At 45.3% G+C, this 27,551-nt stretch overlaps 1 protein-coding gene across 17 annotated transcripts in view; it reads left to right on the forward strand.

Annotated features, from left to right (window-relative positions):
• The window catches only part of WDR27 (WD repeat domain 27), a 154,393-nt gene that overhangs the window by 69,050 nt on the left and 57,792 nt on the right, over window positions 1-27,551 (forward strand). For 8 of the 17 annotated variants that reach the window (XM_088794905.1, XM_088794926.1, XM_088794927.1 and 5 more), the window contains 2 exons: window positions 7,785-7,883; window positions 27,395-27,478. In XM_088794905.1, coding sequence (XP_088651031.1) covers window positions 7,785-7,883; window positions 27,395-27,475 — 180 coding nt within the window. In that variant the 3' untranslated portion in view covers window positions 27,476-27,478. Of the gene's footprint in view, window positions 1-7,188; window positions 7,305-7,784; window positions 7,884-10,193; window positions 15,046-27,394; window positions 27,479-27,551 lie in introns of those variants that run through there. The other 9 variants (XR_016019948.1, XR_016019949.1, XM_074333871.2 and 6 more) reach the window with 4 other exon arrangements.

Raw genomic sequence — 27,551 nt, forward strand, 5'->3', positions numbered from 1 at the left:
AAACTGAATGAGCGGTGTTACCTTGATTCATTCTTGAAGGTGAGATTGAAGAAACTTCAACATGGTTCAAGGTGAACAATGAATATGTTCAACAATATAACTAAAATTGGAAGATGAGAATGAAGGCACCAAAATACTTTGTAAATGTCATATCGATTACACTTTAAATATAATACAAAAATGGGAGGAATGAGAGTATTCCAGAAAGCAGGATAAGTCCTTTGATTTTTCCCATAGAGAATAATTAGGAACAGGCTATCACTTGAAGCTGACAACAGAATATATACTCTTAGATTTGTTTGAGAATATAAATATTAAGATAATTCAAATGACTACAATTGGATAGTATAGGAGAGGGAATAGAGAGATGAAAAATGATTGCTAGACAATTTCAATGTTGGGCATAGGAGGAAATGGACATACAGTGTCTTAGAGGGAGTGGGCTAAGAGTTTTATATACAGTTTTTAATAAAAGATAGCTACAAGGACAGGATTGGTCACGGCATCTTGTGCCGATAAGAAAGAAAGAAACGGAAGAGCAAGAGCATCACATGAAAAGGCCACGGGAAACAACATCGCACCAAAGGCTACTGGCCAAAGAGGCACAGCTGGGCATCAAAAGCATAGTGATTATAGTTGACTTTAAAACATTATGTACTTAAAATCTCATGGTTTTCCAATGACATTTCAAAAAAGAGGTTACTGAAAACAAGCCAAAGCAAACCCAACCTCATTAGTCTCCATCGGGAGGTAACTAAGGCACTAGTTCTTTACTCAGAAGATGCCTTCTTATGGGAAAGAATTGAGCATTTGTCTTGCCTTTCCTGTTTGGACTATGTTTCAAGTTAACCAATGTCCTGTTTGAAGAGGAAATGTTATATTTTAGAGAAGAATTCCAAACAGTTGGTTTGAATGACAGAATTAGAAGCTTACCCTCTTGCAATCTGAAAGTAACTGATTTTGGCAAATGTCATCAGGAGATGAGACTGTCAGATAAAGATCAGCTTGGATAGACATTTCTCCACAAAGGACATGCAGATGCCAGCAGACACACAAGAAGATGCTCGAGATCACTGACCATCAGAGAAATGCAAAGTAAAGCCACAATGAGATACCTCCTCACTCCTGTCAGAGTGGCTATCAATAAATCAACAAACAACAAGTGTGGCGCGGATGTGGAGAAAAGGGATCCCTCATGCAGTGGTGGTGGGATTGCAGATTGGTGCAGCCACTATGGAAAAGTGTGGAGGCTCCTCAAAAAATTAAAAATAGAATGACCTAATGACCCAGCAAGTCCTCTTCTAGGTATTTATCCAAAGGCAATAAAATCAGGGTTGTAAAGAGATATCTGCACTCCCATGTCACTGCAATGAGAGCCAACATGTGCAAACTACCCAAACGTTCATTGGTGAATCTGGTATATACACACAATGGAGTGATACGCAGTCATAAAAAAGAAGAAAACCCTACAATGTGGGACAGCAGAGATGGACCTTGAGGACATCACGCTAGGTGAAATAAGGCAGTCCCACGACAGATACTGCCTGAGTCCACGTAAATGACGTATCTCAGCTCAAACTCAGAGTAGGACGGGGTTGTCAGGCGGGGGATGGGGACGTTGGTTAAAGGTCACAGGTTTCAGTGTCGCACGGATTCAGGCTAGTGCCTGCCCAGCAGCACCACGCTGGTAGGTGACAGCAGACACTTGTTAAGAGGGGCGATTTCCTGGTAAACACTTACTGTCACCTCCTAGGCCTCGGCCAGTGATAGCATCTCTAAGCTTAGACTGGGTCCACATTCCTGAGGCCATTTTGGAGGCCCACACCACTGGGCGTTCAACGGGTATTCCTGTTAAAAAGAGTTGGACCTGAGCCCAATTGAGTCTTTATGGGTAATTTCTGGCTTACAGCAAATACCCAGGACAATGGAATAAGTGTAAAGACGTCACAAGGAGGCAAACAGACAAATCACGAATATGGAACATTCTTCAGGAGACAGTGTCTTCAGGTTTATGGTATGAAAAAAACCCCAAAACAACCAACCAAACAAACAGACAGGGAGAGAAAGGGTTGCTCCGAACCAAAAGTGAGAGAGACATAGAAGCAATGTATGGGTCCTGATTCCTGATTTTCCCAAAATAACTGTAAAAAGACATTTGAGAACACTGGGAAATTATTGTGACTGGGTGCTAAATAGCAAGGAATTATTTTGATTTCAGTTAGGTGTTCAAATGGCAGTACGGTTGTGTGTAAAATGTGCCTACGTTTGGAGATGCTTACAAAACACACGTGGCGTCATCTTTGCAGTTTGCTTCAAAATACTTCATACTGTTAATACTTTGACCACAAAAACTACACGCAGGGAAAAGAGTCTGGCAGCTGAAGCAAATGGAGCACATTCTTGGTCGTGTTCTACCTCGGCTACGTGTTCACGGGGCTCGCTGTGTGATGCTCCACTTTTGTGTCTATTTGACAAATTTCCAGATTAGAGGCCAAGCACAGGTGTTGGGAACAGGACTGGATACACGTGGTTTGAGTTTCCTTAGCGTAAGCCCAGTGTTGGCCGGCGTGTCCCCTTGAACACAGCCGCTCGGTGACAAGGGACAGTGGCTGGAGAAGCTGCGTTTGGCCAGGGGTCTGGGACTCACTTGTCTCCGAGCTGTGGGGGTTTCATTTGCAGCAGCGAGCAGTGACGTCTAAAGTGGGGTTACATGAAGTATGTCTGGTGTTGCACTTAGTAACTACTGCTTAGACATTAGCACACAAAAAGCTGCCATACTGTGATGTGACAGCTTGTGGGCCGATGTCAGCTACTCCTCTGCCAGATCCCTCTGCCCTGGTGTTTCGCTATAGGATCACATTTTGAAAGAAATCAATAGGAATGAACTAATGGATCCTTAAAGATACTAGTTATATAATTGATGGCAGGTCCGAAGATGCTGAAAACGACTAGGTTGTTATTAGGAAGAAAGTTGATGAAGATTTCAGGACCATTAAAGCTGCTGCCGTCCCTGGGGTGTGACACCGTGTGATGGCTGACCAGTGTCAGCGCCACACCAGTGACCACTGTGCTATGTGTTTGCGAGAGGCAGTGGCGGAGGTGGGGGCTGGGGAGTGGGGATGGGCGGGGAGAGGGGTGGAGCTTCCCACTGCGGCTGTCACATTTCCTGTTTCCAGACCTTGATAGAGGCCGAGGAGAGAGTGATTGTGTGTCTGCCTCAAAGCCTGATGGGAGAGCCCAGAGCAGTGTCATCAAGCACCGGTGGCCCGCTTGGTGGGGACCAAATGTCGCGTGCCCAAGTCAGGGTTTTCTAACCCAGCCTTCGCTTCCTCCTGGGAGCTGCAACGCTTCTGTGTGAGTGGGGTTTAAATAAGGCTCTGAATTACGTCTCGAACATTTTGGTCTTCTGAGCAAAGTTTGTTATTTTTCTCATGGACTGAAAATCCAGTGACCTGAAGAAACGTGCACAGTTCCGACAAACGTCATTTCTGGAAATATTTTTAAAAAGCAAAGTAAATGCGACAGTCGACTCCCCTGTGGGTGATAGCACTGCGATTATGAGGTTTCAGAAATGTAGGACTAACTTCTGTTTGCAATTCTTTTTCCCATTTTCCCTATGGGAATAATTTGGGTCCAGGGAGATGAATGGACGTACACTCTGAGACAAAAGAATGAAAGAAACTGCGTGTTTGTGGTTTCCGTTCCACAGAATCACCAAACAGGCGTAATGAACTGGTTGAGTTCTGTCTGCAAAACATTCATCTCTCTCGGTAGTACGTTCAGTCCCTTACAATTTCTGTGGAAATATTTTCGAACAGCAAAGTGTCATTCCAGCCCGAGCGCTTTGTGCCATATTCTCATCTTTTGTCTAAAACTATATGCTTCCTTTTTCCCTGCCCCCTTTCTCAGGGCCTATTAAGTCAGTTCTGGAGTGAGATTTACCTCGTGCAGTTCTATTTGCAGTCTCCTTTGTTTCCTAGTACATTTTAGCTACAGCTTATTCCTCTTTGATGGGGAGAAGTTGCTTCTTAAATCAAGTAATTTATTGTAGTTGAAACATTTGTTCGCCACGTGGACTGCAGTGGCATTGTATCATTTGAAAGTTGTTCCTTGTTTTTCCACCATATTCTGCACGGTAAATCTTGTCCTTTTGGACTGGCGTTGCCACTGTGTGGAAGTGCGGCCCATGACAAGCATATATCTAAAAAAATATTTCTGACATTTGGGGCCTCCAACTGCTGTTTTCAAGTTTCAAGTTTGTCATGAGCAGAAAGGGTCATTTGACTCAAGAAACTTCTGTGTGAAAAGATGTGTTTCATTTAATACTGTTAGGTTGGTGCAAAAGTAATTGCGGTTTTTGCATTTATTTTTTCCTTTTAAGCTGCAATTACTTTTGCACCAACCTAATATTTTCATATAGAAAATAAAAGCCTGTTTCTTAAATAACTCTTGGACTTCTTCTTCTTGGACTATTATGGGCCATCTTATGTGCATTTTGAGGTTTCATGCAAATAAAAGCCAGTGCTAATTCCGATTTAGAATTAGGTAAAAACATAGCAAGTCTCAGGGAGGGCTTTCAACAAGAGATAGTTAGGTAGCAGAAGCTGATTTGAGAAGGAAACTTCCAACACTGCCTTCTGATTTTTGGAGCCCCACCAGGTAACTGCACTCACCCTCCCTGTTCCTGTTCCTGCTCTTTAAGGGGACGAGGGAGCAGCTCTGTCTTCACCTGCACCTCTGCTCACCCTGTCTCCACTGGCCCAGGATCCCGCCACAGAAGAACACGCTCTCTCTGCGCCTTCATTCTCAGTCCATTTTCCAGCAGCTTCTAAGCAAGTTCCCTGGAGCCTAGAGATACTAGCTTAAGCCGTCCCCTGGCACTCACCTTCCGTAGTGGTTGGATTTCTGTCGCATGTGATGTGGGTGGTTACGGTGCCTACCCAATTGCCTAACCTCCTGGACTTTGTCACCACATTCCATTCCTTATGTCTTCAAATCTTTTGCTCTCATGTGTTTTCTTACTCATGGTTCTCTGGATGCATCTGACGTCTGTGACACTTCTTCCTCTTCTCACCTCTTCCGCCGTGAACTCAACCCACACTAACGGTCTGATCTCTCCTCTACCTCACAACTCAGACAGACGTCCAGTAATCTGACCTGGTTTCCTGCTTCCTGAAGATGTCACAGCTGCGGGACATCCGCAGACCTGGCTGTCACCTAGACTCAGAGTGTGCAGAACCAAATGAATGATGTCCCCACGGCACCGGCTTCTCAGAGCACAGCGGCACTTTCCAGTAGGACCTGGTGGTGTTCAGTGCATCTAAATGTGTTATGGAGATGTCTCCGTGATTCGAAATCTTTCTTGTTTATCTCCGTAGCTGGGAACTAGAGGGAAGATGCGTGCGTGCGTGTGTGTGTGTGTAATAACTTGTAATACAGTCCCAACATAGAATTTATTTACAGGCCATACAGGAGCTGTGGGTTTCACTTGTTTGGGCTCCGGTGCTGTGAGTAGTTTTGCGCAGGTCTTCGTTGACGTCTGGTTTCATTTCCGTGGGCTGGGCGGGGGCTGAGATGCGAGCTCTGAAGGGTTGCTGTATGTTTCACATTATCGGAAACTTCCAAACCGGTTTCCAAAGGGTCTGTTCCAGTGGGACCACTGAGCCCCGGGTGATAGGCGTGTACGTGTGGAAGTGTGACCCACAGAACTCCAGTGAGAGTGATGAGTGGGGTGGCAAGGCTGACCCGTGTTAGGAGACACTGAGTGGGGCACAGGCTCCATCCAGTAGGTGAGGGCTTCAGACTCTGAAATACGGCAGCTGTGGGTTCGAGCCAGTTTCCAACTCCCATAGCTGTGTGGCCTGAGAAGACTGGCGACCCCAAGCCCTGTTTCCTTGAGGTAGAATTGGGACAGTTATAATATCTCATGTATCTGCAGAGGATTAGACGAGGTGATTCATATAGAAGTTAGTGTTCGATAAATGTTTGCTGTTTTTAGTAACCTTCGTATTTTATAATCAGAAACAAGGGATGCAAAAGAGCTGTGGTCATTACAGTTTCCCTCATCTGCTCGATCTAAACAGCAGACCACAGGAGAGCCTTCAATCCTGAGAAATCTCCAGAATTAGTTAGAAGATCCCTCAGTAAGTCAGTCTTGAAGATAAAATAGTGATGGCAAAAGTCGTTTTGAAATACCCATGAGATTAGAGGGAATGTGAAAATGGCCTGAGTCCTTTATGAATGGGCATTGTCAGTGGCAGCCTAGAAAAATAGCAAGTAAAAGCTTAGAGTCAGAGAAACCAGCTTAGAATCTCAGTACCGACACTAGATGGCTGTACTAGTAACTTGCTCTCTACATGTCATGGTTTCCTCAGTAAAAATACCGGGATATTAATAATTTAAAGTGAACATACCTCAACCAACCAGTTGTGATTTATGTGACACTTGTGTGTTCTATAGACAACGATACATTGTCCCTAAAATGAAGTATTTGATGGCAACTCTACATATATACATATATAGCTATAGATGTAAATACAGATACATAGATATGTCTGTCTGTCTTTGTGTGTATCTTTTTATAAATACCATTAGAGGCAAATGTATATCTTTAATTTTATCAACATCTATAGAAAAATTCGAAATATTTGAATTGCTCAAATTTCAAGCTGATTACCAGGAAGCAAAGAATAGACAGTTCTCTCTCAGGCCTATGGAAAAGACAATAAAATACCACTTTTTTGAGGTTTGTCAACCCCAAGAAAGGTGAGTGAGGTTTGTCAACCCCAAGAAAGAAAATACCTACCAAGAAGGGGTCCTAGTGGCTAATCGAGCTCAAAAATTAAAAACGAACAGCCTATCAGCCGTTGCTGTGCCGGCTGAAGCCCAGGGAGAAAGCTGCACTGAGCTGCCCGCCTGGACTGTGTTCCTGGGGTCTGAGCAGCCCCCTAGAAAGGAGCTCCAGGAATTGTATTTCAACCAATAGGACTGAACTTTCCCCATCCAGTCAGAGCTGTGCAGCTGCATTTCCCCCCCCTCCCCATCAGCATCTTCACTGACCAATCAGGACAGTGCTTTTTGGACCAGTTGAACTGTGAGGATTTGGAGTCCTCATTTGCATGAGGAAGACCAATCAGGGACCAGGGGCGGGACTTCTCTCTCTGTAAGTCAGCTCCCCTCCATCCTTAGGAGTGAACTTTCCGTTGAAGACTGCGTAACCCCTGCTGGAGCTGAAGCACCAAAGCCGAGGGGAGCAGAGCGGTCGGTGCAGATGGAGGGGACCAGAGCGGAGCTGTCCAGCCAGGGTAGGGCTGGCTGTAACACGGGGCCACCTGGTCTCGTGCCCAGGGCTGCTCACAGCCATGCTGTGTTACACTGAGCTCTTTGCATTGAATGGTTTCCTTCTTCACTGCACCCACATTGGGGTTGGCATTGAATTGGTGACAACGACCATCGGTTGGCAGGTTGGAATACAAACTCTGTACTCCTTCCTTAAAATTATTCATCAAATAGGATCATATACTTAAAACTGTTCACAGGATAGTGGCGTCTGATGATGGGCTAGAGAAGATGATATCAAGTCGTTAATTTAAAGATTCTAAAAGGGAAAAGAGAAGCTCTGTGTATTTCATAAATTTAGTTCTGTGACTTACGTGACGTTTTGTCCATTATGGGAATTGCTGCCATGACACTTGATTAGCCATTGTATGTACTTCAGCTTTGCACAATATATCGGTGATTATCATCTTTTTCAACAGAGAACACCTGTTTGTTTTGTCTTTTAGGCATATGTGTATGAAATGGGCTCGAGCACTTTTTGTCACAGGCTGTCAGGACACACGGACACCGTCACTGGAGTGGCCTTCAGCCCATCAGCCTCCCAGGTACAGTCCTTCTGTGTGAGTGGGGGTAGCACTGCTCCTCGCAAGTCTCACCTCAGAGCTTTTGTATCTGTCAGACTTTATTTTGGGGAAGTTTCATAGTATTTAAAATTACATGGCAGTTTTCATTGATTGCAGAGAGACAAACCTAGGAAGCAGTCCATTTTTGGGGAAAAGCATATTATCGAGCATTTTCTTTTACAGTGAAAGTATTTGTCATTCAGGGCTGATGTGTATTTGCTCTAAGTGAAATACAGAAAATCCTGGAACTATCCAGGGACAAATGTGGTGACATGGAACTCGAATATGAACACAGTTAAAATTGAAGGAAGCAAGACAGCAAGTACAGAGCAAGGAAGGAAAGTGTTTGGAAAAGTCTCATGAAAAGAATTTGGATGGAGAGAAAAGACCACAAATTTAAAGAAAGTTACTTTTTTTGGAGAAAAAATTTAAGAGAAAATAGCACCAGTTGCAAATCAATCATATAGAAACGTGAACGTACCTGTATTAAAATGCAGAGGAATTTTTTTTTTAATAGAAGATGTAAAAATATTAAGTATTAAATAACTCAAGTATTTGGGAATATAGATTTCATTTTTGTCCCTTTACGTTTGAAGCTGTGATTCGGAGAATTACATCACCGTGTGGTTATGTGCAGCTGCCCGATGCATGTGTGTAAACGAAGTGGGACCCTCTATAGATGCTATTTTGTTAACTGGCTCTATTTCACTAAGATGGATTGTTGCCATCCAGGGCATGTGACAGGTCTGGGACACAGTTTGCCTTCCATTTGTATTGCATGTTGAAAAATGGATGACGCTTGTCACGTCATTGACTGCGGAGCTCCCATCGGTGTCACTTGAAGGCATCACACCCCATTCCATCATTGACCCTAATTTAGCTTTTCAGTCCACTGCTGATTTAGGTGACTCCTTGTTTAATCCTTTGAATAACACTCTGCCAGTGAGGCTGAGGGGTGGTCAGGAATCAGGGTCAGAAGAGGAGAGCAAAGCTAAGCGACCAGTGAAGTGTATGGTGGTGAACTAGGTATAGTGATTTTTTAAATGAAATATTGATGTAAGTTTTTGAAAATTCAATACTGGTGTCAAAATGTCTTAGCATAATTGAACTGAGAACTATTTTGAATACTTGAAAATTTTCAATTAGAAAATGTTGTGTAGGTCTCTATTGCCACGGAGATTATTTTAATGACTAAAATAAACAAACATGGGCTAAATGTAGTTATGAGAAAGAAAGGGAGGAAAGAGAGCAGTTGTGTGTCTCATGGACATTGATTGTTGATGGGGTGCCATTGAAAAATGGACAGTGTGAGAAGTCAGTTTTGTGGTCGATGGTCTCAGAAAACCAAGAAGCCACACAGCACGTGAGCAGATATTTTCAAACCTTAGTAGAGTCTGCTGCACTTCATGTGTGTAAGATGGTTACTGAATTTTGGAAATGATGATAAAATAATCCAGTGCTAATTGTCCAAAAGTTTTGCATTTTGTCTGGTCATGGTTATCAAAAAGATCTCTGTGAAATAGCATACTTCCTCAGTAATGGACCCTGATATGTTTAAAAGTCTTTGTTTTTTAGTACCATATTTATTTGATTTTAAGATACGTGTTATCCCTTCACTAACATTTCTGATATTGGAGTAAACCTTAGAATCCTCATGTTTCCTGTTTCAAGTAGTGTGTTTTCTTCTGTTTTATTAGCTCATGTTACACCTTGTACCTAATGTTGTTTAAAATTGTGTCCATAGCACAAAATACCCAACTCCAGCTTGTGTGTTAAAAAAACCTATGGAATGGTACATTGAAACAATAATTTGAACTTTTTACTTGTAGAAAAAGACCTTCTGATTTCCAGTTTAGACATGTTAACATTAAAATGTGTGTCTGGGCGTCGGGTGGGGATGGCTTTGTGTTCACTGGGAGAACGGGCGATTAGAGCCATAGGCTTGGGGCCATCCCTCAACAGACAGGGGTGCTGCTGGTCCCGTTCCATGGGGTCTGTGATCTGGAATGGATACACTTTCCTCCGAGTGGGCAGGAGGATAAAAGGTGTGCAGAGGGCTGGGGGTGTCGTAGGTTCCTCGGAAATGCTGTTTTCTCCACAAAGGGGACGAAACAGGTGATACCTTAGGTGTATTGCCAAGGATGAGTGTTACCCTTATGAGAGGTGGGATAGGTGCAGTGGGTCTCATTCTGCCAAATCTAGCAGATTTAATTCTTCAGTTAAAATGGCTGCCTCCCTGTCTTTCCCCTTCCCCCACTTCATTATTATTTTTCTTGGTCTCGTAAATTTTAGGTGACTTCCATGGGTTTGAGTATGTGCTTGCAAAGATGAGCTACTATCGTTCGAGCCCTCTTTTCCTGGTTGTGTGTCAACCCTGGCCCCTGTGTGTGGCTGGCTGTGCGGGGTCGCTGCCCAGGGCCATGAGGAAACCCACATGTGCCATGCTGTCTCATCTGTGACCTCATCTATGGCGGGGCTCGTGAAATCCGACAAAGTGGGCATTTGTCTCTGTTTCCCAGCTGGGAAGCTGACACGGGGCTCCCACAGCCTGCTTCAGGCCTCCGACCCGATGGCTGGCGTGCAGCACACGAGGCGATGGCTGCCTTTATGCCGGGACCTGGTGCCACTTGCGGAAAGGCAGGAGGCAAATTCCACGACTAGTTATTTGTAAGATAAGTTTCAGTTGTGAGAGACACCCCTTCCAGAAATTCAAGTTTTGAGCCATCAGTATGTTTCTGGGTGGGATCAATGAGCAGCGTTTTCCTCACCGTTCTCGCTCAGTGATTGACGTGAGACTCATGAGTCTTCTGGAAGAAGATTGTGCTCGTGCTGATGAAACTATTCCAGCAACACCTGTACCAAAGAGGGCTGTTTAGCTCGGGCGAAGGACACCCAGCCTGAGGTCGTCTGTGCCAATAAGTGATGTCACCAAGTTCCCTGCGGGAATTACAAGTTCACAAGTCAGTGTCTCTTAAGAAGCCAGGAAACCACTTTGGGTGTCATTTGAAGACATTTACAGTTGTTTCCGACACGAGGGGTGGAGGGCATTAGGTCCGCGCTTAGTCTGAGGTGCACCGTTGTCGCCGGACTTGGGAGAGTTGGCTTATCCGAGGTGGTGTCCAGCCGCCAGCACCCAAGGAGCGCCCTGTGGCTGCAGCACGGTGTATGGGGTGACAGTGCCGGTGTGGATGCGCCAGGGGGCGCTGTTGCGGGCTGGCCGGTCTTCGCCATCGCCCGTGGATAAAGCGGCGCCCTCCTGGCAGGAGCCAGTGGCATTGGCCGCCCCGCGCAGGCCGTACTCTCGGACGGTCCAGTGTCTCATTGTCTCGGTCTCTGTCCCCTGGCCGTAGTCGCCTCTCCCCAGGGCCTGTGGGGACGCCCCCAGTGGTGGCCCCCCTCACCACACTGCTGAGCGCTCATCAACAGCCCTGGGTCTGTGACCAACCATCACACAGCTCTGCTCCGATCCAGCAACTCTCCCAAGGGACACAGTTTCATCCCAGTCACAGAACGGGCTCACACATCATACGAGACCACTACACCACAGCTCGGGAAATGACCAGAGGACCCCAAAGCTCGCGAGGGAGCACGGGCTCCACGGAATGGGCCGGCTCCAGGAGACTGGGCCAGCGCTGCTGTGTGTGCTGCCAGGAGACACAGCTGTGCAGCACAGGGTCCGGCCAAGTGTGGCTTGGGAGGGGTATTGTCAGCTAGGGCTCACAGGGCAAGCAGAGGGCACCGGGATGCTTGGCATAGACATACCTGCTCAGATGCTGAACTGTGTAGGACAGGGACACAACGTCAAGAAACTCACAGCTAATTTTCCTGGCTGACATGGTAGCCAAGCTAAACTCGGATTTCTAACAAGAGAAATGCAAGATGTCTCGAACCTGCTGTGTGGAAGAAGGGAGTGGACTGCGCTGTAAACCCAGGGGTCCAGGGTTTGAAAGTGTGGTCTAGAGAGGCGGGCTGTCTAACTAATCATGAGACAAGTTCAGGAAAATCGTCGGTTAGCCCTGGAGGAGAGCTGCTCCACAGGAAGGTCAAAATAGACAAAAATTTTGCAAGTATAGAACAGTCACAAATATAGCTGTACCTTATGTTGTCACATTTATCTTACATTAACATGACAATCATCAGTTTTATCTTGTGTCACATATAAAATAATCAATGAAATAAGAGCATTAATGTAAGTTATCGTAAAAGCTCTTATTGATAGTGGGTCTTGAGGCTTTATTTTTCACTGTCCATCTCTGTATTGTGATGGAACATTGTGCTCTGGCCTTTCCAGCTAGACCATGTCACCTGGAACACAAAGTGCAAACATGGGTGAGCTCAGACAGTTTCTGCAAAGAGACGAGCTGCAGATGGAGGCCCCTCTGTGCATCCAGAGCCCAGTGCACATGGCAGTGCTCAGGCTGCCACACTGGCCTGGCAAGGGGAGACAGCACGGGCAAATCCGGCAAGTGTGAGGGCCCTGGGTGGCGGCCAGGCTGCCACACTGTCCTGGCCAGGGGAGAAAGCGCGGGTAAATCCGGCAAGTGTGAGGGCCCTGGGTGGCGGCCCGCCCTCCTCAGGCTGGTGCCTGGACATTGGCGAAGATAAGGAGAAAGGAAACAGGAATCTGAAAACTTCTTATTTTCATTTAAGATATTTATAGTGGACATTTAGATTGTTTTTGATAGTTTGGTACCATGTTTCCCCAAAAGTAAGACCTAGCTGGATCATCAGCTCTAATGTGTCTTTTGGAGCAAAAATTAATATAAGATCTGGTCTTAATATAATGTAAGACCGGGTCTTATGTAATATAATATAATGTAATACTGGGTGTAATATAATATAATGTAAGACCGGGTCTTATATTAATTTTTGCTCCAAAAGATGCATTAGAGCTGATTAGGTCTTATTTTGGGGGAAACACGGTATTATAAGTAATGTTTTGGTTATAGCTTGGAGCATACAGTGTTTTCTATATACCTAGATTTATTTTCTCAAAATAGGTAATTAAAAGTACTACTACTGAGTAAAATAGCAAAAACTTTGAAAGCGTTCTGATAGATGCAGAGAAATACTTCTCAAAGTGTTTTCCATTGTTTCCTTACCAGGTTAGGTTGTTAACACTTTCATTGTCTTTGTTAAATTCATTATCAAGAAACATTACTTCATTGTTTTAATTTGGCTTTCTTTGAATGCTATTGTACATAATTCCATATGCTATTAGCTATTTGAGTTTTTTTCATTCTTAAATTGCTTGTTTGTATCTTTCATATCTTTAACTTATGGACCTAATGTTTTGCTTATTGATTGCCCTAGCTTTTAATTTAAAATTGACATTTTGTCCTTTGTATTTACACTAAGTGGTTTTCTTAGATTTGGTTTTGCTTTTTGTTTTGTTGTTTCTTCTTTCAAGTACAGAACTTTGATTTCTCCTCTTTGTATTATACCTAGATAATCTTTTCTCTCCAGTGATTTATCTCTGCTGAAATTACAGTAGAATCTTTGCCATATTATAGTTTCTTAATTCCCTGGCTGACTGTGACAATCAATATGTGGGTCATTTCAGAGCCTGGTTCTGTTGACTGCTTTGTTTCTTGACAGTTGGCTCCCATTTTTGGTATGTGTTATACATTTGAATGAATGCTAGATACTGATTGTAGAACAACGTTGAGTATGCCTGGATGAGCATGTCTCTTTTTCTGCTAGGCTGTTAGTTTGCAGGTTTGATTCCGTAGAGTTAGGAGTTGAGCCAAGTGCCATTCACTTTAATTATTAAAACTTTGATTATAGTAGGGCCATTGGAATTAATCTGTAGGGGCCATTATATAACTATAAGTACAAAGACAGTATTGTTACCTTCTAGGAACTTTGAAATATCCTCTATTCTTCCCCAAGTCATCTTTTGTCAAACTTCTTAGGAAAAAAATTATGTATTGAAGCACTATGAGGATGAAATTTAAATCCATTTGTTTTAATTGGGCCATATTACTTTGATAGTTGTGGTTTAGCTCTGCCAAGGAAAAACAAACTAAGTCTTTATCTAGAAAAAGTGTTATTTTCCTAGATATTTAAGTTGAATAAAATTTTGTGATATTTGTGATCATTTCATCACTTTGGATTCATTAAGTTCAGGAGTAAGATTACACTGTTTCCTTCTTAATTCCTGTAACTTATTACCTGCTCTCATGATGGTCTTGCATCACAAGTGACCGGCATGAGATCAATGTCCCTAAGAAAGTCAAGGGCTGAGATTCTCGCTTCCGGCTATACCTGTTCTGAGCACGGTTGTCATGTAGACACTGCTCCTGGCACAAGTGTTCTGTCTCATGAAGAGAGATTTCCTAACATTTTTAAGTTCAAAAAGGATTAGTTGTAAATAAATAAACCTACATTTGTAAAGAAAATTTTATGATTTACCCAAAGTACTTCTGGACAATGAAGTATCAGTGAAGTGGGTCTTGTCTCCTCATTAAAGACATCACTTCACAAAATGGTTAGAAAAATGTGCAGTTCCTCATCTATTTTCCCTCTGGATCCCTGGCCCAGAGCGCTCATCTGTGTTTCAGTGTCTGCTTTTCCTTTCTGTTCTAGTTCCTGTCTGTGTCCCTGTTTAGAGCACAGCTGTGACTTGGCCTCTGTGGCAGGCCTTGCTCCTCACCAGAATTCCCTGTCAGTGCTGCCTATGGTTTCCTCATGGCCAGGACTTTGATTACAGAACCAGAAAAAGCCATGAGAGCTATGCCGAATCCGTGTGGGTACATTGTTCCCCCAACAGACTGGAAACGTTGGTGAGAGGGAAACAGCATTCAGTGAGGTGCTAAAGTTCAAGGGGACGGGTTAACAGAAAATTACACATGAGCATAAAATACCCAATGGAATGACTTCAGGTTTTTTTTGTGTTTTGTTTTTCCAGCAATGTGGGTAGGCATTAACATGTCTTAGGAGGGCTAAGTGCAAACAAAGTCCAACCAAGATGAGGGAGAATTTAGATGCCTGCAAACAGGCAGAAGCATTAGGAAAAGGTGTTACCTGGACCTCAGCTGTACAATCCCCCTCAAGGGCGCATGTTTGGAGACACCTGCTGTCATTGTGATTATAAAAAAAGGCTCAGCTTGCTCAGTTGGGTATGTTCCAGCTTCCCTAGAAGGTAACCCCAACTTATTTCAGATTGGAAAAGGTTTCTCTACTGGTTAGAATTGAATGTAGAGATAAAGTGTATCAAACCCACAGTATTAATATATTTTCATGAATTTGGGAATAATCCAAGAATAATGAATATTTAAGGTGTTTATAATGCTTTTAATTAAGATATTTGATTCTAATTTGAAATGTGAATTGACTTTAGACTTGTGACATTTTCTTTTCTTTTTATTTTTTTAATCATTTTTTTTCCAGTTACAGTTGACATTCAATATTATTTTATATTTGTTTCAGGTGTACAACATAATGGTTGGACATTTATATAATTTATACAGTGATACCCCGATTACTCTAGTACCCACTTGGCACTATACATAGTTGTTGCAGCATTACTGACTATATTCCCTATGCTTTACTTTACATCCCATGACTATTTTGTAAACACTAATTTGTACTTCTTAATCCACTCACTGTCTTCAACCAGCCCCCCAACTCTCCTCCCATCTGGCAACCATCAGTTTGTTCTCTGTATCTATGAGTCTGTTTTTGTTTTGTTTGCTTGCTTATTCTGTTCTTTAGATTCCACATTAAATGAAATCATTTGGTATTTGTCTTTTTCTGTCTTACTTATTTCACTTAGCACAATACCCTTTAGGTCCATCCATGTTGTCATAAGTGATAAGATTTCATTGTTTTTTATGGCTGAATAATTTTCCATTGTATGTATGTATGTACTACATCTTCTTTATCCAATCATCTGTTCATGGGCACTTAGGTTGCTTCCATATCTTGGCCGTTGTAAACAGTGCTGCAATGAACATGGGGGTGCATCTATCTTTTCAAATTAGTGTTTTGGATTTCTTTGGATAAATACCCAGGGGTGGAATTGCTGCGTCATAAGGTAGTTCCATTTTTAATTTTTTGAGGAACCTCCATACTGTTTTCCACAGTGGCTGCAAGAATCTGCTATCTCACCAACACTGCACGAGGGTTCCCTTTTCTCCACATCTTTACCAACACTTGTTGTTTGTTGATGTATTGATGATGCCATTCTGATAGGTGTGAACTGATAGCTCATTGTGGCTTGCATTTTTTTTTTTTTTTTTTTCATTTCTCTGATGATTAGTGACATTGAGCATCTTTTCATATGTCTGTTGGCCATCTGTATGTCCTCTTTGGAGAAATGTATATTTAGGTCCTCTGCCCATTTTTTAATTGGTTTGTTTATTCTTTTGGTGTTGAGTTGTTTGAGTCCCTTATAAATTTTGGATATTAACTCCTTATAAGATGTACCATTGGTGAATATCTTCTCCCATTCAGTAGGCTGCCTTTTCATTTTGTTGATGGTTTTCTTTGCTGTGAAAAAACTTTTTAGTTTGATGTAGTCCCATTTGTTTATTTGTTATTTTGTTTCCCTTGCCTGAGGGGATATATCAGGAAAAATATTACTAAGAGCAATGTCAGAGAGTTTACTACCTGTGTTTTCTTCTAGGAGTTTTATGGTGTTGGGTGTTACATGTAAGCCTTTAATCCATTTTGAGTTTATTCTTGTATATGGTGTAAGAAGGTGATCCAATTTCATTTTTTTGAATGTATCTGCCCAGTTTTCTAAACACCATTTATTAAATAGAGTGTTTTTACCCCAATGTATATTCTGGCCCTTTTTTTTTTGTCATAGATTAAGTGACCATATAGGCATGGGTTTAATTCCAGGTTCTCTGTTCTGTTCCATTGATCTATGTGTCTGTTTTTATGCCAGTACCATGCTGTTTGGATTACTATAGCCTTGTAGTGTCGTTTGATACCTCCAGTTTTGTTCTTTCTCAAGATCGCTTTGGCTATTTGGGGCCTTTCGTGGTTCCATATAAATTCTTGTCACATCTTAGTTGAGAAAAATAAGAAAATTTTACTAAGTTTGTTAGCAGCATTTGACTTTTTAAAAGAACTTGAGATTCACCATGTTTGTAAGTTTATTAAATTTTTGAGAATTAAAAACTTGGGAGCATTTTGCTTTTTTTGTCATTTAAACTATGCGAGAAAATGTAATATATTAAATTTGAAATTAATCTTGACAATTTAAAAATAATTTAAGTTGTAAATTTAACTCATTACGTGATGAATTTTAATCTGTTCACCATGAGTAGATTTTACATAAATCAAAGGCCACTTTGCATGTGATTGTTCAAATTTTCTAGATTTCTAAATATATAATAAATAAGATTGTTAATTAAAAGCTTAAGGAACTAAGTTTTAAAAAATTGAACCTTTAGTAAATTGAATGATGATGTTTAAAACCTCCAAATGGACCGCGGATCCCTTCCCTCTGTAGGAAACCATCTTGCTGCACCAGTAGCGCCCCCTTGTGTTCTCAGTGGGTGTTTGCATCGCTGGTCGACCCGGCGCTGATACCGAGTTGTGACTCACCGTGTGCCGTGCTGATCAGAGGGGGGTGCAAAGTCTCCGAATAAAATGACCACTAAGAAGAAAGCCTTCTGTTGTGCACGAAGCAGGCCCCCCAAGCTGTCAGAGACTCTGCCCCATTTTAGTCACGTCCCGCCCCACAGTGCTGTGGTTTATCTTGTCGTGGAGCCGTGCCCCACGCAGGAAAGGACGCCGTGGCACACAGTAAGTCCAGTGGTGTCTTCACGGTTTAAACTTCACGGTGAACGCATAGTATAGATTTTTAACATCTGGAAGAGGTGTTTATAGTAAATGAGACTCACTGGTCCCCTGAAATGCTAAACATGTAACAGATCAGGGTGGGCAGTGCCCTGTCTTATTTGGAATAGCACCAATTTACTTAGGTGTTTCTGATTTAGAATATTATGAAGAACTTAATGTTAAAACTCAGGCTTCTGATGATTGATTGAGGGTAAAGTTTCATCCTGGTATAAAATTTTACCAAAAAATAGTCTTTGCATTTAGAAATTGGCCTAAAAGTGCAGGCAAAAACACATAAAACACCACTCGTGTTCTGTTCTTTGGAAAGGAAACATTTGTGTTTCTCTGCCAACCCCTAGATGCTGACTGGCAAAATTCGTCTGGACCAAAATGGTGCTGTGTAAACCGCATAACAATCTGTCTCCCACACACACAATCTTCTAAAATGTCGGATGATGCATCAGCCCAGTGGGGCTGAGTCAAACTGGCTTTATTTTCTCTAAATATAGCAACTGCCATGGATTTTGTTCTTTAGTGAATGCAGCATCTATGAGAATGGCTTTTCCTCCTATTGAAGGGTAGTTGGCGTACACCACTGTATCAGTCTCAGGAGTGCACTAGTGGTCGGGCATTTATGTACCTTATGGTACATGTGGTCACCTGCAGAGCTCTCACCAGGATAGACTGTACGCCCTGTGTTCTACGCTCCATCCTAATAACAATCCAATTAGAAAATGGGCAGAGGACCTGAGTGGACATTTCCCCAAAGAGGGCACACACCCAGTCACCCGGACAGAGGACCTCGTCCCAGGGCCTGCCGCTGGCTCTCTTCTCACCTGGTGGCTGACCCCTGTCCCCGAACTGCCGAACCTGGGGCCTTGCAGTGAGCCCGTGTTCTGGCTCCCCGTCCACCCACGTTCATTGCCAGCAGACGACCCGTCGCTCCTCCCCCTCTGCTCTGCTCCTCATCCCACGTGCAGCAGCTGCGCAGACATTTCCTTGCTGGTTTCTGCATCTCCAAACTTCCCTCTGGCCAGTCCTCCATCTGCTGCCTGTTCTGGTCCCTCACCGCTTGCTTTTGAGTGGGTGCCACTCACCCACAGACGGTGAGCCCAAGCGTGGCATGGCACGGAAGTGGGGTGCCAGGCCTTCTGTTTGTCCTGCTGAGTGTGGTGTGTGCCTCCGCCTGGAGCCGGTCCCCTTTATTTGCAGGGGTTGGGTGCTGTCAGTGCCCCTGTAGGGTCTGCTTCCGCATCATTGCCCCAATTCTGATGTGTTCTCTTTCCGTGTTCACTTAGTTCATCGAGTTCTCTCTGATTTCCCTTTACATTTCTTCACTGGCTCATGGGTTCTCCACAAGTGTGCTGTTTTGTTTCCAATACTTGGGTTATTTTCTGAGCTCTTTCTTTTATTGCTTTTTAATTTGACTCCATGTGATCAGAGGACATACTTGGCATGATTTAAATTTATTGAACTTTGTCCCATGTTCTGTGTTCACTTGAATGTGTATTTTGCTGGTGGTGCTGGAGTATTCTAGAACTAGCAAGTAAGTCAAGTAGGCTAGCTGTGTCCCTCAAATCGTCTGAGTACTTACCAATTGTCTATTTATTCTGTCAGCTATTGAGAACGGGTTTGAAATCTCTGACCATAATGTGGGGTTTCCCTTTTTCCTTGGAATTCTATCAGTTTATTGCTTCCTGTATTTTTAAGCTACTCTGTTGGGTTTCTGATTGTTATGTCCTGTTGGTGAATAGACCCCTTTTGTTTTATGAAGTTTGGTTCTTTCTTTGTTTTGAAATACAGTGCTTTGATAGTAATAGAGTCACTGTGCTTCCTTCTGAATGGTGTTAGGACATTTTTTTATTCTTTTTCTCTTAACCTGTTTGGGTCTGTATGTCTGAAGTGCATTTTTTATAGGTGGTATTTAGTTTGTGTTGCTCTTTTATCCAATTTGACTATCTCTGCTTTGAATTGATTTGTTTATACCATATACATTTATAGCAATTGTTGATATGGTTATGTCTAAACTCTCATCTTGCTTATTTGTTTTCTGTTTGCCCGTCTGATAGTTGTTTCCTTTAACTTTTGCCTTCTTTGGCTCAATTGGGTGTTTTTTGTACTCATGTTTTATCACTTCCCTGGCTTTTATGTGTAATTCCTTGTTTTGTTGATCTGAGGCTGCTTTAAGGGTATAGCGGAGTCTTTAACTTACGACAGTTCCCTCTTTATCTACAGTCTAGAACCTCACAGCTGCCACCTCTCCTTTCCCATAGGACTTTGTGCTGTTCTTGTCATGTACTCTATTTTCCATTTGTTATAATTCCAAATCATTGTTAATTTTGTTTAAACAGTTAAAGAGATTTGAATAGTAATGCTAAAATCCTGTGTATTTGCCATGTAATTATTCACCAAATCTTTGAGCCTTGGTCTTATATCTAAGCCTTTGCTTATGTCAAAAGTTGGGTTGTTGAATTATATGAGCCTTGTGATTCTCAAAATAGCCATTCTTCTCCACTGAGAGGAAGTTATAGTGTGGAACTGTGTGTGCGTGTGTGCACATGTGTGTGCGCGTGTGTGCATGTGTGCATGTGTGTGTGCGTGTGCATCTGTGTGGTGGGGTTTTTGTATCTATGTATATACTTTATTTTGCATTTATGAAATATACACGTGAATATATATATTATAATATACAGTAAAGTGATCTTAATGATTTGTGTCGTGCTGGTTGGTAACTGAGGGCTCTAGGGGGAAACTGACCAAGGTCTGAGAGCCAGTAAGCGACAGAGCAGTATGGAGCCCATATTTTTTTGGATTGACACCCACGATTGACACCCATTGACTCTCTGCTTTGACTTTTGCCTCTGGTGCCATGTTCACCTTCCTGGCAGGCTACACGCCAGCCTCCCCACACACTGGCTACAGCAGGTCTAACAGAGTTTCTCTTTTTGCTGCATGCCCAAGCCTGATTTCTTATTTGTAGCCAAGGACAGAATGGTTTGAATTCAATTTAAATATTTAGTTGTACTCAGTAGGTATTTGCTGCGTAACAGTCACTATTGTAGGTGCTTTATTGAATTATCACATCCTTAGAAATGGGCACTATTATCTTTGAGTTACAGATAGGGAAACTGAGGCATGAGGAGAAGAAAATACTGGAGTAAGTCTGTACAGTGGTAAGTGGATATGCTAAGACCAGCACTCACTGGACAGATTTCGGATCCCACACTCAGTGTTACTGTGCCCAGCACTGCACCTCCAGGGAGCTGAGGGAAAGCAGCAGACAGAGGTCACGGTGCCACCCTGGGGACCAGGGAGGCTCCTGGGAGACGAGGACTTGAGATGCGGGGGACCTTCTGAGGCAGCTACGCGAGTGGAGGTCATATCTTACTCGCTATGGGGACCTAGGACTGGAACATGTTTTCCATCTTAGATTTATTGACTAGAACTGAATTCCAAATCAAGATTTCTAAAAAGTTGCTTGTTTTAGTTCTAGGCAAGGGAATGTAATTATATTTTTTATTAATATGGCATTGCTACTTGTATTTTTCTAGCCATCGAGTGCTTTCAAATATGTGTTTTCTCATATGACATTCTAGTTCTGAGGAGTGTGTGATTCCCAGGTATTTCCTGACTGTCTCATCGTGCCCACACCATAAAAGTTAATTTCATCCCTAAAAACGACAGTACCTTCCTTTTGGAAAATATTCTGCAGATTCGAGCACAGTTAACAGCCAAATCATAAATTTAAATGTAATACAGACAGAGAACTAGGAGGCCTATGTCACATGACTTACTTTAATATTCAAGTAATTTTCTATCATAGCCAAAAGCGGCACCACAAATCTGTCTTCGCTGTAGCGGCACAAGCTGTCCAAGTGAGACATTAAGAAGATGAGACATAAATAAGGCATTGACTTCAGATTTGGGGTTGCTGGTGGAATTCCTTGAACAGAAACGGAATGGAACTGGACTGGGAGACCAGTGGGGTAGGTCTGTTTGAGCGGCAGACCATCCAAGGCAGTCGGGGCTGGTGCTTCCCCACAGAGAGCGTTAGGTCCCCCAGCACAGGACAGAAGGTCCCCACTGACCCGTGGGGAGCACAGCTCATTGCAGGACTCAGGTGGGAATGACTTCCCTCTTGCCAGCAGTATCAAAATGAAGTCTGTTTTGCATGGACCACAGACAGGTGTTGGACTTACCTCAGCCGTATGACAAATACTTGGATTGGAACATCATGGTGTAAAAATACACATGTGCAAACATGTGCTAGAGTGTTTTTTTTGGGGAAGACATGTGGGCCCCCGCACCAGACACTATTTCCATGGACCCGTGGAGAGGCCGCACAGTGGGTTATCACAGCGTCAGGACTTTGTGGCAGTCGTCTCAGGTCACGCTTAGAGGAGCTGTGTTGTCCCCTGGAAAATGGTGTGCTGTCTGTCCCAGGTGAGCGCTGGCCATCCCAGGTGACAGTCCCAAGTGAGCGCTGGCCATCCCAGGTGAATGCTGGCCATCCCAGGTGACAGTCCCAGGTGAGTGCCGGCTGTCCTAGGTGAGCACTGGCCATCCCAGGTGAATGCTGGCCATCCCAGGTGACAGTCCCAAGTGAGCGCTGGCCATCCCAGGTGAATGCTGGCCATCCCAGGTGACAGTCCCAAGTGAGCGCTGGCCATCCCAGGTGAATGCTGGCCATCCCAGGTGACAGTCCCAGGTGAGCGCTGGCTGTCCTAGGTGAGCACTGGCCATCCCAGGTGACAGTCTCAGGTGAGTGCCGGCTGTCCTAGGTGAGCACTGGCCATCCCAGGTGACAGTCCCAGGTGAGTGCCGGCTGTCCTAGATGAGCACTGGCCATCCCAGGTGAGCGCTGGCCATCCCAGGTGACAGTCCCAAGTGAGCGCTGGCCATCCCAGGTGAGCGCTGGCCAACCCAGTGACAGTCCCAGGTGAGTGCCGGCTGTCCCAGGTGAGCACTGGCCATCCCAGGTGAATGCTGGCCATCCCAGGTGACAGTCCCAGGTGACAGTCTCAGGTGAGCAGCGGCTGTCCCAGGTGAGGGCCGGCTGTCCCAGGTGAGTGCCGACTGTCCCAGGTGAGCGCTGGCCATCCCAGGTGACAGTCCCAAGTGAGCGCTGGCCATCCCAGGTGAGCGCTGGCCAACCCAGTGACAGTCCCAGGTGAGTGCCGGCTGTCCCAGGTGAGCACTGGCCATCCCAGGTGAATGCTGGCCATCCCAGGTGACAGTCCCAGGTGACAGTCTCAGGTGAGCAGCGGCTGTCCCAGGTGAGGGCCGGCTGTCCCAGGTGAGTGCCGACTGTCCCAGGTGAGCGCTGGCCATCCCAGGTGACAGTCCCAAGTGAGCGCTGGCCATCCCAGGTGAGCGCTGGCCAACCCAGTGACAGTCCCAGGTGAGTGCCGGCTGTCCCAGGTGAGCACTGGCCATCCCAGGTGACAGTCCCAGGTGAGTGCCGGCTGTCCCAGGTGACAGTCCCAGGTGAGCGCTGGCTGTCCTAGGTGAGCACTGGCCATCCCAGGTGACAGTCTCAGGTGAGTGCCGGCTGTCCTAGGTGAGCACTGGCCATCCCAGGTGACAGTCCCAGGTGAGTGCCGGCTGTCCTAGATGAGCACTGGCCATCCCAGGTGAGCGCTGGCCATCCCAGGTGACAGTCCCAAGTGAGCGCTGGCCATCCCAGGTGAGCGCTGGCCAACCCAGTGACAGTCCCAGGTGAGTGCCGGCTGTCCCAGGTGAGCACTGGCCATCCCAGGTGAATGCTGGCCATCCCAGGTGACAGTCCCAGGTGACAGTCTCAGGTGAGCAGCGGCTGTCCCAGGTGAGGGCCGGCTGTCCCAGGTGAGTGCCGACTGTCCCAGGTGAGCGCTGGCCATCCCAGGTGACAGTCCCAAGTGAGCGCTGGCCATCCCAGGTGACAGTCCCAAGTGAGCGCTGGCCATCCCAGGTGAGCGCTGGCCAACCCAGTGACAGTCCCAGGTGAGTGCCGGCTGTCCCAGGTGAGCACTGGCCATCCCAGGTGACAGTCCCAGGTGAGGGCCGGCTGTCCCAGGTGAGCACTGGCCATCCCAGGTGACAGTCCCAGGTGAGGGCCGGCTGTCCCAGGTGAGCGCTGGCCATCCCAGGTGACAGTCCCAAGTGAGCGCTGGCCATCCCAGGTGAGCGCTGGCCAACCCAGTGACAGTCCCAGGTGAGTGCCGGCTGTCCCAGGTGAGCACTGGCCATCCCAGGTGACAGTCCCAGGTGAGGGCCAGCTGTCCCAGGTGAGCACTGGCCATCCCAGGTGACAGTCCCAGGTGAGTGCCGGCTGTCCCAGTTGACAGTCCCAGGTGAGTGCCGGCTGTCCCAGGTGAGGGCCGGCTGTCCCAGGTGAGTGCCGACTGTCCCAGGTGAGCACTGGCCATCCCAGGTGACAGTCTCAGGTGAGGGCCGGCTGTCCCAGGTGACCACTGGCCATCCCAGGTGACAGTCCCAGGTGAGTGCCGGCTGTCCCAGGTGAGGGCCGGCTGTCCCAGGTGAGTGCCGACTGTCCCAGGTGAGCACTGGCCATCCCAGGTGAGCACTGGCCACCCCGGTGACAGTCCCAGGTGAGCAGCGGCTGTCCCAGGTGAGGGCCGGCTGTCCCAGGTGAGTGCCGACTGTCCCAGGTGAGCACTGGCCATCCCAGGTGACAGTCCCAGGTGAGTGCCGGCCATCCACACTGTGTTTCTACCGCTGACTTGTGTCCTGCACCCGTCATTCCCAAGCAGGGACTCCTCTGGCCTCAGCCCGGTGCTGCTCTTATCCCCACTGTCTTGCAGGCACCCCAAGTCTCTCTGCACCTCAGTGACGGTACCTCCCCACCTGTAGTAAATCGATGTTGCCTGAGGCCCCTGGGTCACACATGGGACTGGCCCGGTGGACAATAGTGCGGAAATTCATAGTAAGGGATGCTCAAAACTCACTAAGTGACATCCTTGAGGAGGCTGTTTCATGTCACGGCTTGTGGGAGAAGGGAGAGTCAAGGGCAGCATTGGACCAGTTTCTGACGGGATGCGGGTCACACGTGCTCGCTTGACCCAGAATATTGTAACTCATGGGGGGAAATATGATGATGTGGTTTATTTCCTAGTCTCAGTTTTCAGCAATTATAAACACACCATGGAGTTAAGGTTTTCTAGACACTGAAGTGGCAAGATGTGCAGTCTTTCTGCAGAGTGGGTGTCCCTGGAGAGCTCAGGTGAATTCAGTTAGAAAAATAAGTCATTTTCTGCACACTTGAAATGACAATGAGAAAAACCAACTATTTTAACACTGGTAATTCTTGGCTACTCTTGGGTTAGCGACAGCGTGGGCCAGGATTTGAGGAACAAAACACAAAGCAGAACAAGCAAACCGACAGGGAACGTGGCACCAGGCTGCCCAGTGATGTCGCCTTGTCCAGCTCAGGATGATGAGTCTCCTTCTGTTGATGGCTGGGACGGGTGACCTCATTCCCTGTCTCTGTTGTAGAACCACACAGGTTTAGGACAGGAAGGTAACACTGGGCCCACCACACTGTTGGTAGGTGGCGCTCAGTGATTGCCCAGGGTCACGTAATTAATGGTCAGTCAAGACTTTGAAAGACGGTGCTTGTCTGCATGCAGCCCCACGCACTGTCCCCAGGCCCACCGGCCCTGCGGTGGGGACAATGTGGACTGGGATTCGAGCCCACCTGCAGATGCTACTGTTGGCTCAGTGTCCTCATTTTCTTTTCTCAACTCTGCCAGGGAAGGAAATGGAGACATCTGTACGGTGTCATGAGACCAGTGCCAACCGCGCATTGTAACTGTTGGGGGTGCAGGGCACGCAGGGCTCCACTGGGAACTGGCTGTGTGTGGACAGCAAGGTGACCTTGCCTCCTGTGATGGTTCCAGAAGTTGTCCTCTGACTTTAACTAAGTGGTTTAAATCAAATAACTGACAGTATTCAAACGTGAATTTATGTCACATTTCTTCTTGTTCTTGTTCTTCTTTTTGTCCTTCGTTTTGGAACCATTGCAGTCAGAGTTCTCAGAGCTTAATTTCTCAGACACATTTTTGAATCTATTGTTTGATTTCTTCTTTTAATTTACATGAAAACTTGGGTTAATAGTCTTCTTTTAACGTTATTTTGAAATTAAAGAAGATTTCAAAATATTTTAAGTCGTTCTCAGAGCCTGGGCAGAGCTTTGTAGAGAGAGCATCAGAGGACAGATGAAAGCGCAGCAACTGCCGGCGACGCTAAGAACTTGACTGACTAGTGGGGAGTGAGAGGGTTTGCCAAGTTCCCAGAATCTTGAACGGAAGTCATTTTACAACCTTAAGTGAGGTTCGTGCCGATGAATCATGAAGGAATGTGGTCATTTTCCCCGCATCACCCTAAATGCTGTGATGTGTCAGCTCTTACCTTTCGGGGAGTCCAGCCTCCCCCCCCAGCAGCATCCCCGCCAGGTGGTGTGTCGGTATAGTCGATGAACTTGCACTCATGTGTCACTATCACCCAGAGTCCGTAGTTTACATGAGGGTCACTCTCAGTGCTGTGTCTTCTCTGGTTTGGACAGATGTGTAACGACATGTGCCCACCATCATAGTAACATGCAGAGTATTTCCACCGCCCTAAAAATCCTCTGTGCACCCCTGTTCATCCCACCCCACCCCAACCCCTGGCAACCACTGATCTCTTGATTATCTCCATGGTTTCGCCTTTTCCAGAATGTGGTCTAGTCAGCAACATGCAGGACGCAGCCTTTCAGACTGGCTTCTTCCACTTAGTGATGTGCATTTCCCTCCATGTCTTTCCATAGCTTGTTTTTTCAGCGTTGAATGATATTCCACTGTCTGGATATGATTCTTTTTCTTTATAAATGTGTATACTTTCCATCTCCTTTCCTCCTTTCCTTGTTTCACGGCCCCAACATGGGGCCTGACTGGAAGTTGGGGAACAGGCTCCTTGGGAAGGAATGTTCCCGTGTTTGGCTGTTAAGGGTGCTTGCGGTAGACTTTCAATAGGTATCACTATCCTGCTGTATGTTTTCAGCTTGATTGGGTGTGGACTGTTATGACATGTTTTCTGCATCTACTGAGAATGTCATTTTAAAAAAAAGTCTATCAATGGGGTGAAGAGCGTTTATAGATTTTTTAAATGTGGAACAACCTCTTAATCTTCAGAAAGACTCAAATGTGTCATCACCTAGTGTCCTTTTCACACGTGGCTGGTTCAGTTAGCTAATATGTTGTCTAGAATTTTGAAATGAGATTGGTCTACAATTTTTACTTTTTGTATTTGTCTCTTCATGTCAGGTTTATCGTGGCCTCATAGAATGAGTTGTAATCTGTCTCACTTCATGGACTGTACCTATTAACCCGCTGAGAATTGCTAATTTGCCATCCATTTCTCATATTTTGTCATTTCAAAAAATGTTATGTAAATGTAGGCACGCAGTATGAAATCTTTGGTGACTGGCTTTTTTCACTCAGCATAATTCTCTGGAAATTCATCCAGGGTTTTTGCTGTACTGTGTTTTCCCGAAAATAAGACGTAACTGGAAAAGAAGCCCCAGCATGATTTTTCAGGATGACGTCCCCTGAACATAAGCCCTAATGTGTCTTTTGGAGCAAAGCTCAATATAAGACCCAGTCTCGTTTTTGGGGAAACACGGTATAATCAATTCATTCCTTTTTGTTGGCAAGTAGGATCCCACGGCACAGACCCCCTGGTTTGCTGACCACTCACCTGTGGGAGGGCCTCTCGGCGGGTTTGGTTTTGGACAATGACGGGTAAGCTGCTGCGAACTTGCTCGCACAGGTGTCTGTGGGAATGGAAGTCTTCATTCCCCAGAGAAATGCTGGC

This window comes from Rhinolophus sinicus, chromosome 2 (assembly GCF_057876585.1).
Source record: "Rhinolophus sinicus isolate RSI-liver-muscle chromosome 2, RSI-T2T, whole genome shotgun sequence".
NCBI lineage: Eukaryota > Metazoa > Chordata > Mammalia > Chiroptera > Rhinolophidae > Rhinolophus > Rhinolophus sinicus.